This window comes from Giraffa tippelskirchi, chromosome 7 (assembly GCF_054371585.1).
Source record: "Giraffa tippelskirchi isolate mGirTip1 chromosome 7, T2T-mGirTip1v1.2.pri, whole genome shotgun sequence".
Taxonomy (NCBI): Eukaryota; Metazoa; Chordata; class Mammalia; order Artiodactyla; family Giraffidae; genus Giraffa; species Giraffa tippelskirchi.
This window is the reverse complement of record NC_137281.1, coordinates 74,679,417-74,691,667: the sequence shown is the minus strand read 5'-3', so window position 1 is coordinate 74,691,667 and position 12,251 is coordinate 74,679,417. Positions and strand designations below refer to the sequence as shown.

Below are 12,251 nucleotides of genomic sequence, written 5' to 3'. Positions count from 1 at the left end.
TGGAATACATTCTTAAATAAATGTGGCTATGCTATACATCCTTTTCATGGACATTGCTTACTTTATTTTTTAAAATTTATTTATTTTTAATTGAAGGATAATTGCTTTACAGTATTGTGTCGGTTTCTGCCAAACATTAACATGAATCAGCCATAGGTATACATATTCATTTTTTTTTTTTTTTGCTGATGACTTATTACTCGCTGTGTATTTTATGTTTATTTTAGACTATGGAGATGATGTTAGACAAAAGCAAATTCGAGCAATTTTCCTATCTGATTTCAAGATGGATTGCAAAGCAGTGGAGACAACTCGCAACATCAATAACACACTTGGCCCAGGAACTGCTAATGAATGTGCAGTGCAGTGGTGGTTCAAGTTTTGCAAAGGAGACGAGAGCCTTGAGGATGAGGAGCGCAGTGGCCGGCCATCAGAAGCTGACAACGACCAACTGCGAGGAATCACTGAAGCTGTCCTCTTACAGGAAGTTGACAAAGAACTCAATGTTGACCTTTCTAAGGTTGTTCGGCATTTGAAGCAAATTGGAAAGGTCAAAAAGCTCGATATGCCGGTGCCTTATGATCTGACTGAAAATCGAAAAATTGTTATTTTGAAGTGTAGTCTTCTCTTATTCTACACGCAACAATGAACCGTTTCTCAATTGGATTGTGACGTACATGTGACGGAAACTGGATTTTATACAACTGGCAATGACCAGCTCAGTGTTGGACCAAGAAGAAGCTCCAAAGCACTTTCCAAAGCCAAACTTGCACCAAAAAAAGGTCATGGTCACTGATAGTCTGCTGCTGGTCTGATTCATTCCAACTTTCTGAATCCGAGAGAAACCATTACATATGAGAAGTATGCTCAGCAAATCGATGAGATGCACTGAAAACTGAAACGCCTGCAGCTGGCATCAGTCACCAAAAAGGGCTCAATTCTTCTCCACGACAATGCCTGATTGCATGTCATACAACCAACGCTTCAAAAGTTGAATGAACTGGGCTACAAAGTTTTGCCTCATCTGCCATATTCACCTGACCTCTTGCCAACCAACTACCACTTCTTTAAACATCTCGACAACTTTTTTGCAGAGAAAATGCTTCCACAACCAGCAGGAGGCAGAAAATGCTTTCCAACAGTTTGTTGAATCCTGAAGCACAGATTTTTATGCTACAGAAATAAACAAACTTATCTCTCATTGGCAAAAATGTGTTAACTGTAATGGGTCATATTTTGATTAGTAAAGATGTGTTTGAGCCTAGTTATACTGATTTAAAATTCATGATCTGAAACCTCAATTACATTTGCACCAACCTAATATTATAAAGAGACAACATAGTGTTTTGATGGACCTTCTTGAAGACGATCAGCTAAGTGAGGGGGGAGGCAGGACTCAAACCCAGGACTTGCTTCTGACGTCAAGTCTCATACACAGTCTGTCTTCTAGAAGCAAAAGGAGAATGAAGGAAAAAGTTTACATGCTTTCTAAGGTCAGAAAGAGTGTTTACCTTCACAATAGAATGAATATTATCAATGAACATTTGTCGCCTGCGTTTATATGCTTCCCGTTGCTTATATGCCTTCCAAAAAGCCTGTAGAAAATAATGAGTTACAGAATTATTTACATGTCACAGTTTATTTTAGAAAGTGCAAGGATAGAGTACATCACAAGAGATACTGAGTTGGGACAATGTCAAGGATCCTCCCTTCCAGATCTCATCTGGACACCATCTCATCTGACACCAGGTGGACACTGAACTGGGCAGAGCACATGTGCTCACAGCTGTGGCTTGTCCCAAGTTGGTGAAAGGAATTACCAGGTGGAAGCCCAGTTTCTGCTTTGAAAGCGTAATTTTAACAAGGCCCTGAGTGATAAGAAGTAATAATAAAATGGAATTGTCCTGAAATATACAAATAGATCAACTTGGTGCTCATATTATTTGGTAACATTATAAGATGCCTCAGGGCTTCCCAGGTGGTGCTAGTGGTAAAGAACCCACCTGCCAAAGCAGGAGACATAAGAGACGTGGGTTCAATCCCTGGGCTGGGAAGATCCCTTGGAGGAGGGCATGGCAACTCACTCCAGTGTTCTTGCTGAGATAATCCCATGGACAGAGGAGCCTGGTGGGCTATAGTCCATAGGGTCACAAAGAGTTAGACACAACTGAAGTGACTGAGCATGCATGAAATACCTCAAAATAATGACTAGTAAGTATCTTTACTCTAGCAAGTGAGCCCCTGTGATCCAGATCGAAAGGGAAGATGACCCTGGATTCCTGAAAGCAGGAGTGCTGTGATGGATCTTTCATTATTTCATCTATTTTTACATAAAGTTTAATGAGGCTTCATCAATATACCTTTATTACGTTATCACCTTCATGAGAGCTTTTATAGGAAACATTTACAAAAAGTGGACACAAACTGGTATCTTAATTTGTTTTTTGTTCTTTTCTGGGCTACTCTGTGCAGCACGCGGGATCTTGGTTCCCTGACCAGGGATTGAACCTGTGCCCCCTGCAATGCAAAAGCAGACTCCTAACTGCTGGACTGCCAAGGAACTACAAACTGGTATCCTTAGAATGATCACATCCATAGTTGTTATCAGTTTAGTCCAACTCATTTTTGAGAATCTTTTTATTGAGACATATCTTTGTAACTCACTGCACTGCTCTGATTTTTTTTTTTTTCAAGTTAGAACTGAAATAAACACAAATTCTGTTAGTTCAGTTCAGTCATGTCTGACTCTTTGCAACCCCATGGACTGCAGCACGCCAGGCCTCCCTGTCCATCACTAACTCCTGGAGTTTACTCAAACTCATGTCCATTGAGTCGGCGATGCCACGCAACCATCTCAAAGGGACAAATACAAAAATCAAGTTATTTTTTATTTTTTTTCACATTTGTATATGTCAATCCACCCCATTCCTTCTTTTTTAAAAAGGTATATGGGATTTTTATTGCCGTTTAAAAAAGATAATACTTTCTGGTAATGATTCAAAACAAAACAGTAATGATGGAATATACACTCAATGGAGTACTTGCTCCAGACTTCCCCTCTCAGTATTTTTATTTTTTGTTTTGTAATTGTTACAATGTTGTGTTGGTTTCTGCTGTACAACAACGTGAATCAGCCATAATAATATATATATCTCCTCCCTCTTGAGCCTGCCTCCCCTTCCACCCCCCGCCCCCACCCCTCTAGGTCAGCATAGAGCGCCAGACTGGGCTCCTTGTGTTGTACAGCAACCTCTCATCAGCTACCCCTTTTACACATGATATCCCCTCTCTCAATTTAAATCCCTAGAAATGACCAATGTGCTTTTAAAAAAACTTAATTTTGAAATAATTAGCAACTCATAGGATGCTCCAAAGATCCAAAGATAATACATCGAGTTCCACGTACCCTTCACCCAGCTTCCTCCAATGGAAGCATTCTACAGATATGCTTATAATGCAATCCATCATAGTGCTAGAAAACAAGAAGGCTTAAGTGTCAAAAACTATGAGGGATCCTGGGGAGAGGGAAGACAGTTCGAACTGGCTGAAAGAGGGAACCTCAGAACACAATTCTATAAACATTGGGAACCTCTACAAAAAATGTGAGCTGGCTCTAAGCTTGAGGAGCCTTGCACAACAGTCAGAGAAATTCTGGGGAAGTTTTCACATCATCCACTTGCCAAGCAGTGTGGCAAAAACATGGATGGGGAGTAGGGGCTGGAAAATTACAAGAGAGTATAGTTTTTTTGGAGGGAATTTAGCAGCATCAAATTTAAAGCTATTTAGTATTTCACCTAGTGTTTCTAATTTTCAATATACCCAGCCTAAGAAAATACAAGCACCTGTGTAGAAAGATGATATTTAAGGATTTCTGTTGTATTATTGTTTGTAATACTGAAAAAGTATAGAGGTCAGGATGCTGCAAATAGGAAAACAGTGATAAATTGTGATTGCATTCATCTGGATGACAATCTAACTAGTAACTCATTTATCATGATGGTCTCAGTGTGACTCAGGTGCTTTTGAGACTAGCACTGTTTTTAAAGTGCAGAGGTGCAAATGTACAAATAATATTATACATATTATATATTATACGTAATACTATACATAATATTATATATTATTATATAATAATATTTCTTGATCCAAACTGAAAGGCAACCAAGATATTGGAATTAGCTCAATTGCTCATTCTGCTTTTTAAACAATTATTTCAACTCCAGAAACACTATTAATCTCTATTAGCTTAGATTCTCGAAGCTTTTGGGTAAGGAACCTGTTGTAGTAACAGAATATCTGATATTGAAGCATGTTTGCATTGGTGGAATGAACCTACTTGTAGGTTTTGTACGATGTTTTTAATGTCCTAAGGAGTCAATGCTCACCAACAGTACTTTCCTAAAGATTTCATTTTATATTTCATCTATTTAATGATTCTGTAGATTTTTCTGGGATCTACATTTATATATCAACGTTACCTTTCCAAACCAAGGCAACTTGGCTGGGTTTAGAGGTTCTGGTCTATAGAAGCAGAATAACATATGCTTCCCATTTTATTTGTCAAAATTTAACATTCTTCTTGTTTGTAAGCTTTCATTTCATCAGGATTGGCTTTACTTATTCCGTGCTAACAGCAGAATTGTTGTGCAAGGCCCAGAGCCTGTGGGCTCTTCTAATTAGAGGCTCTTTATTGAAAATAATTATAGGTATAAAGTTGGGAGGAAGGAGCTATTGGTATAAAAATACAAAAGGAGATAAAACTCTAAACCACAAGGTCATTCAGAAGCAGCCTTTTATGGACAGAGACAGAAGGCATTTACAAAACCATCAATCTCTTCCTTGAATGGCATGAGAACTTAGTAAAAATTTAAAATAGCCATCTTCTGGCTTTGGTTTTTGTTACCATAAATAAATTTTCTGTGCAATACAGCTGTAACAGAGGAGTCTCCCAAGATATCTAGACCTCAGAAGTTACTGCTGTTTTATAGATTCTGACTGTCAATCTCTAGAAAACCTGGCTTGCCAAATTGGTTGCCTTGCTTCATAACTGGGCACATAGGATAGCAATATTTAAATTACCAACTTCTGACGCAGATATTCTTCTCTGACCTCCCTGGTAGCCATTTATCTTTTTCCCCTCTCTGCTTAAAGGTGTAACGCCACAACCTAAGGGTAGTCAATCACCTTCAAACAACGTGACAGAAGACTGCCCACCTTGTCACCCTCACTCCCCAGGCCCACACTCCTCCCGACAACCTGCTCTTGCTTCAGAGAAGCTTGTTTCTCTTTCTTTGCTGGGATGTTCACGGCACTCTCTGACATGAGGTTCAGTAAGTTAGTAATTCTCAGGGCTAAGTTGGGCGTTTGTCACTCTTAACGGTTTTTCCTACAAGGTGGCATTTCAGCTTTCTTCAGTTCAAGGAAAAAACAAACATTGTAGCTAACTCTTTTTTCCTAGACTCGATTTTCCTGAACTCTTCCTGGGCCACCTGACTTACTGGATGTTGGCTCCCCACTCCCTGTCCTCTGAGTCACCATCTTGATCACTTCGTTATTTCGAACCCTTGTTGAGCCCTTAATAGCTGCATACTGGTCACAGTCTGTTATGAATTATCCCATTTGAATTCCCATTAATGGGAATCCCATTTAATTCCCACAACCCTGAGACAAAATGGAAATTTCCGATGAGACAATATATTTTAAGCCATCTATTCGTCCCTCAGCTTTTTGTGTGTTTTTTTCCTCAAGTTCTCCACATGTTTCATTTACTTTCCAGCGTCTGTTTTGCATTCTGCAGTCATAAATTCACTCACATTCTGGGATGTCATTATTTTTCTTCCTCTCTGTAGCTATTGGCTATCTTTTCATTTTATCATGCGGTCTTGTTTCATTAAGTCCATGTGTCATATTAAGTTTCTTAAAAGCAAAAGGAATTTCAGTATAATTGTTTTTTCTGTCTCCTGGGATAAGAATTCCCTTAAATGTTTACTTCATTTATATTTTAACTTATATTTCTTTTTCTTTTTTTGATACAAAATTTTGTTTCAGATTTTTTTTTTCTGGCTCACTTCTTAAATGTAGGCCACTTTATTGGAGCCTTCTTTTTACTTACCATTCAGAAATAATCTGGCTATATAGAGTCTCATTGACCTCGCTCCCTGTCTACTTGAGCACCTTCTGAATTGCCCGCTAAGCACCTGAGACAGAGGATTGGCCACTGATGATACGTATTCTCTGTCCATACCCAGTTCTTTTTTTTTTTTTTTGGCTTTCAGATCATATGTTTATTTAAAAAAATAAAATGGATCGACAGAGTAACCACATTATTATGCATGCTAACAGGATTTCCCAAGCCCATGAGATACCATATCTTGAGCAATAAAAAAATGACTTCCTCAACAATGTAAAGATAGGAAACTTTTCAATCCAAATTCAAAAATCTTTATCAAGTTCCACCTCATAAGCTAGTAGGATATATCTGTGCCACAAGCTGAGCTTCTTAGTAAAGAAAGCTTGAGGTGATACTAAACAAGGATGTCACTAAAAAGATGACGATTTGCTAAAATTATAAAGCAACCAATTTTGGCCTGCAAATATTCTACATTAGAAATCTCCACCACTGGGGATCTGTTCCCCATGACGATTTTACTCTGAATCCAGGATAATTACAAACACATGGTATTTTTTTCTTGCATGCTTTCCTGGGCCAACCTTGCATGACAACACGTACATTTACAGGATGGAACTTGAAATTCCCATTCTCACACAGGGATAGTTAAGGAGTGTTATCAATAACAAAGAATAAAAGTTATACAACATCGATCATTATAAATTATTCTAGTTCTTAACCATCCCATTCTCCTTAATATGTTCGGATTCTTTCCTGCAGAAAGCATGAGCTTCTTATGTAACATCAGTTACATCATTAATGATGATTAGAATGAGCTGTGGAGACCTTGATTCTGAAGACATGTATATGCAGGTGAGATGCAATCTGATTGCAAACACTGACACAGTAGCGAATCAAATCAAAGAAAGAGAAGACCAGGGCTATCCAAAGTACAATATATTCATCAATAAAGCTGTTAAAATACTGGTCCAGAAACAAAAGCACTGGACCTATGAATGCTGTGTCATGCAAATGCATCTCACTTTTAGTCATGTGTGCCGCCACAAGCTTATTGGTGATTTTGGCAGATACAAAACCACATGTCAATACATAAAGATAGGGATGCTTTTCAAAAAGCTGAAATGCTGATTTCTTGTAGATCATTGCAGCTAATGTAATTACTGATTCAATATGGAGGAAAGGAGAAAGGACACTTGTTCCTGCTATCGTTGATCCATTTTTTCCAATACCACCTGGGAAGATTACACAGAAGTAATTTGTACAGGAAAATATGGCCCCTGCTACAGTACAAAGCGCAGGAAAAATTTTCATTTGACTATTCAGCACTGGAATTTGGGTCACAGTGTCTGCTCTATAGCTAGGGTGAAATCCTCAAGTTGTTGTTTAGTCTGGTTGTTGTTAAGTCGTGTCTGACTCTGCGTCCCCACGGACTGTGGCCCACCGGGCTCCTCTGTCCGTGGGATTCTCCAGGCAAGAATAGTGGAGTGGGTTGCCATTTCCTTCTCCACATACCCAGTTCTTGAGGAGGAGACTGAGGGTGGCAGTGCAGTGGAGCTACTGAGTTTGTTAAAAGACTACGGTGTCTGGGGCTGACTCAGTCCACAAAGAAGTTCCGACTGTTCTACAGAGGGGAAGCCTTCAGATTTCACATCATTCTCCTAACCCAGAGTGAATCAGCTACTTTGGCAAAAAAGCGAGACGAGTGTGATCCCCTCTGTCACAGTCTTTTGGTTTTCTAGGTCAGCCCATTTTCCTCTCTAGGTTATAGTCTGCCTTTAAGCCTCACACCCTCCTTTGTTAGAAAACTGTCAGAAGAGGCTGGGACAAGTCATCACGGAGTGACTCCACAGCGCAATGGCTTCTTCTTCAATACTGCTGCTCCCACTAAGGTGAGGGGGAAAGCCTCCAAGTTCCTGTTTCTGCTCTTCCCACAGCTCTCTCATGACTTCAGCCCTGTGTCCTGGTATCAGGCAGATTTTACACTAGCGGGCTCTTCAGGCTGTCTTCTAACGGTAACACAGCTGTGGGCAGACTGGAGAGCTTGAGGTTGGTCCAAACTATGCCACACCAGTTAACATTCTTCAAATTTTGTGCAGAAGTAGAGTCTTAGCATCAGTGTGGATGATGCTATATTTAAGATTTTGTCCACTTCCTGTGTGTTTTATCATTTATTAAAAGAAGAATAAACTGAAAAACAAGTTCACCCAGAAAAATCCTTTGAATATTAACTTTACAGAAGAAATTTCTTAAAAAATTAATCTTTCCTGCCCTCTAACATCTTAAGCTCTTGCAGACTCAGACATTTGAGCATCTACTGATTGCAAGCCATAAGAATACAAAAGTTGTAAAAACTCATCTTCTTCCCTGCACAATATTATAATTAGGTGGGGAAGCAGAGAAGCATGCCAATGATCACAGAAGAGAAGCTCTTTTAAAAACTTTCAATTTAGGAAATGTAAGTTACTGGCCAAAGCAAAACCCCACCAAACCCTGCCTGTCAAAAACAGTATCACTTTGGACACACACAAAAGGACAAATGCAGTCTTTTAAAAACCAGCGTGGGTTGAAAGAGGATGCTAGCGGAGCACAATAGAAACATCTACATCTGGCAAGCTCCCCTCCTGCCAACTGGAACGTTCAGACAAGTCATACAAGCTTAAGAACAGCTCACAACAAAGGGCTTCGGAAAGAGGATGCTTCTTGCAGAATGAAGAATGAGAGATATATAAGAGAGAAGACACTCTCAGAGATGCTACATCTATTTCATGAGCTCTTCTGTTCTTCGGGCTTCCCTGGTGGCTCAGACAGTGAAGAATCTGCCTGAAATGCAGGAGACCCAGGTTCAATCCCTTCAGGAAGATCCCCTGGAGAAGGCTACCCACTCCAGTATTCTTGCTTGGAGAATCCCATGGACAGAGAGCCTAATGGGCCCCAATCCATGGGGTTGCAAAGAGTTGGATACGACTGAGCGAGTAACACTTCCACTTCACTTTTCTGTTCTTTAGTGCATAGAAACTCAGACGCCACTCAATATCCACTAACCACTAAAAAACCAATTTGAAAGCACACGAGGTTAGATAGTAGGTGACAGGATATTTAGTTTCTTTAGAGAAACAGGATTTCAACTCAGCTCTCAGGTATTCCCCTGATTGACTATTCACAGCATTCTGAATACGTTCCAGAAGACAACAGGTGAAAAGTCATTCAACATCCTTCCCATCTTGGAGCATTCAACAGTGTAGACTCGAGGGCACTGATTAAGGACACGATCTTCGGTCAGATTTGTTTACTAGAATGCTGGTAGCTGATGGTCCTATGATTAAATAAAACATTTTCATGGGATATGACAGCTGTCTGTTACAAGTGGGAGATGACTCACATACCTGTATTTTGACCACATGCTCTTCCTGTTCATACAAAAATGCTTTCCTAGCTTCATACTCTTTCCTAAGGAGGGGTCCTGAGGTTGTGGCTTGGAAGCGCTGAAGCATGTCTTCGGTAGCAGACCACATCTTCTCACGGATGTAATCTGCAGTGATATCCTCAACAATGTCCTGGTAAGAGATATTTCTTATGGTTACACTTCACATCAGGTGAGAAGAGCACAGAGGACAGCTTCTGGAAAGTCTATCTTTCAGAAAGTGATCTGAATAGCTCTTTCCGGCTGAGTGTAAAAACAGATTTGACCAGAGTCAAGGGGTGGGCTGGCTCAGCTTCTTTCTAGCAACATGGTTTTAGAATCCTCTGCAATCTGGGGAGAGATGAGAATGCGGTTGAATGGTATCAGGATTTGGAGGTGGAGATGTATGGATGATGCTGGCAGGGACCAGGCCCGAGGCCTTGGCTCCCCAGAGCGTAAAAGAGACAAGAATGATTACATAAGTGTTTGCATCACCTCCTCCCTCTCCTGAGGGAAAGAGGGCAATGCCCATGAAGTCCTCTGGCTCTTCTTGCCCAGGCCAGAGGAGGCAGATAGCTGCAAGGAGTAGGGGAAAACTCCAAATAAATCTGGGAGAAAATAAAGGACTTGGAGCAGAAGAAAAGGGGCTGGGAGAGGAAAGATAAGCACTCTTTCGGGCGGACAGGGAAACCTAGATGAATGAGAAAGACAGGAAGAAGGGGGACTGTGAGAAGTCTTCATGTGGATGATGAACTGGGTTTACTTTTATGTTCTTTGAGAAATGAGAGCAAAGACTGGACTCATTTCTATGGCAGATGCCTCTTAACCATCCATGTGAATGGACTTCATGGATGGTGAATTTAAACAACTAAGAGTGAAATCATATAAAAGATGCATAAATAATTTCACAAGAAGACATACGTACAGCCTAAATTCAGTAATTTCAGACTGTCTAGAATAATTTTTTTTAACAGCATAAATCCTCCACTTTCTATTAATCTTGATGCTGGGATCAGGTATAACTTCACAAAATTATACTTAGGGCATCTTTGGATGCCATATGAGCAATTTTTGTCTCTTGAGTTTTAACCTTTCAATGTTGCTTCTTCACAGTTTGACATATCCTTTCAATGATAGCACATGGTTTTTAAATATTGGCCATAATTTCATTTTTCAACAAAGTAGCACTAATAGTTCACTGCCACAGGCCATTTTCCTGTAAAAAGTGGGACATTACACATTTGAAATTAGTAAATGAATACATTTTTCACTATCTTCTTGTCATTCAGGATTTCTGTGGCATTGTCAAACCCAAGTTACAGCTTTTTCTCTGAGTTTTAGTAAGTTACTGTACTGGAGATCTGGAGATTCTGTCCACAATATTGTTATCCTGCAGTGTCTTTCTTGCTGGTGAATGTGAACAGTTCTATGAGATCTATATATGCGAGTTCTATTTTTTTCAAGATGGAATTCAATTATTAGAAGTATTTTCTTTTAAACATACTACAATGCCTGGATCAAAGAGCAAGTTTCACATCTTCTGGGGCCAACTTTTGGTCTCAAGTCCAAAGCAATCTTGGTGAACATTCTTTCAAGAATATTGCTCCCTGTTATAGGTTGAGGTAGGGGGAAAGAAATAAGACATCTTGAATACTGACAACCAAGGAATTACCACTAATTGAGCTCTGGTGTCAAGGAAAGCCTGAAGATTGATTTCTTAGGATAATCTGCCATCCTACATAATCTGCAAGAGCTTTATCTGCCCCCTGCTCTGTGGTGCTGCTCTGACATACGGAAGACATTCTAGAAATCAGTAACCATCCAGCCACACCAAGCTGCAGTTCATGAAGACTTTAGTCCATATCCAGCCTTCAAATAAATCAGTTCTTCCCATTAATTCCACGATTCTGAAATAGAAAAGCAATCACACTTTTCTTTATATAGTACATTTTTCCATCAAACAGCAGCCTCCTACCTCAATTTCTTTTCCCATGAGCCATGATTCTTTAAGCAAGCAGGGTTCAGGTGTGACCCAGGAACTCTCTTTTGAATCAATATTGTAGTAGTAATCATATTTCTCCTGCAGGGTGAGTTTAAGCCATGAACCTTCAGTAGACACTAAAGAAAAAGGTTTGTTAAATTCTCGAGAGGAACATGGAAACTTTTAACATTAACGTAGTTTCTTCAGTAAGTGAAATAATTGAACAAGGATATTTTCCACCAGGCATTCAGATAATCTAAGTTAAAATCATTAGCAATGAGTCATTAAAATGGAATGAATTGTGTGTATTCAATGGCAGCTCCCTACTAAGCCAAAATAAAAGGAGAGTGACGTCTAATGTTAGCTCTGCATATCACATATCTCATGAGGATTAAAGGAGTCACACATGGCCAGCAAGAATGAAAAGTAAACAAGGAGAGAAACACCAGGTAGACGTGAATAGCACCACAAGTACACGGGGAGGCCAGTGAGAAAGAATCCTCTGTTTAGAGTGTCTTCCAGCAACTTCTTCGAAAAGGAGTGGCCTACAAGGGCTGTGACCCACTATTTAAGGATGACCCATTACTTAATGATTTGCCTTAAACCAAAGCAGAAGTGACTCATCTTTGCAGAAAACTTTATTCAAAGCACAAAATGGCGTACAGAACCACTGAGGTCACTAAGTAGGGAAAAGGAAAATTCCTGATTCCTCTGACTCATCTTGTTCTACAAAACCACAC

General features: G+C 39.8%; 1 protein-coding gene and 1 pseudogene across 15 annotated transcripts in view; both read right to left on the bottom strand.

Moving 5' to 3' along the window:
- The window catches only part of IQGAP2 (IQ motif containing GTPase activating protein 2), a 307,037-nt gene that overhangs the window by 55,189 nt on the left and 239,597 nt on the right, over nt 1-12,251 (bottom strand). For 8 of the 14 annotated variants that reach the window (XM_081505894.1, XM_081505895.1, XM_081505897.1 and 5 more), the window contains 3 exons: nt 11,506-11,648; nt 9,514-9,684; nt 1,512-1,595 (listed from right to left, as the gene is read on the bottom strand). In XM_081505894.1, coding sequence (XP_081362020.1) covers nt 1,512-1,595; nt 9,514-9,684; nt 11,506-11,648 — 398 coding nt within the window. The remainder of the gene's footprint in view (nt 1-1,511; nt 1,596-9,513; nt 9,685-11,505; nt 11,649-12,251) is intronic. The other 6 variants (XM_081505900.1, XM_081505904.1, XM_081505906.1 and 3 more) reach the window with 1 other exon arrangement.
- On the bottom strand, nt 6,012-8,073 carry LOC145512416 (choline/ethanolaminephosphotransferase 1 pseudogene; annotated as a pseudogene). Its single transcript, XR_014058501.1, has 2 exons — nt 7,979-8,073; nt 6,012-7,487 (listed from the first exon to the last, which is right to left on the bottom strand). The product of XR_014058501.1 is annotated as a choline/ethanolaminephosphotransferase 1 pseudogene (transcript).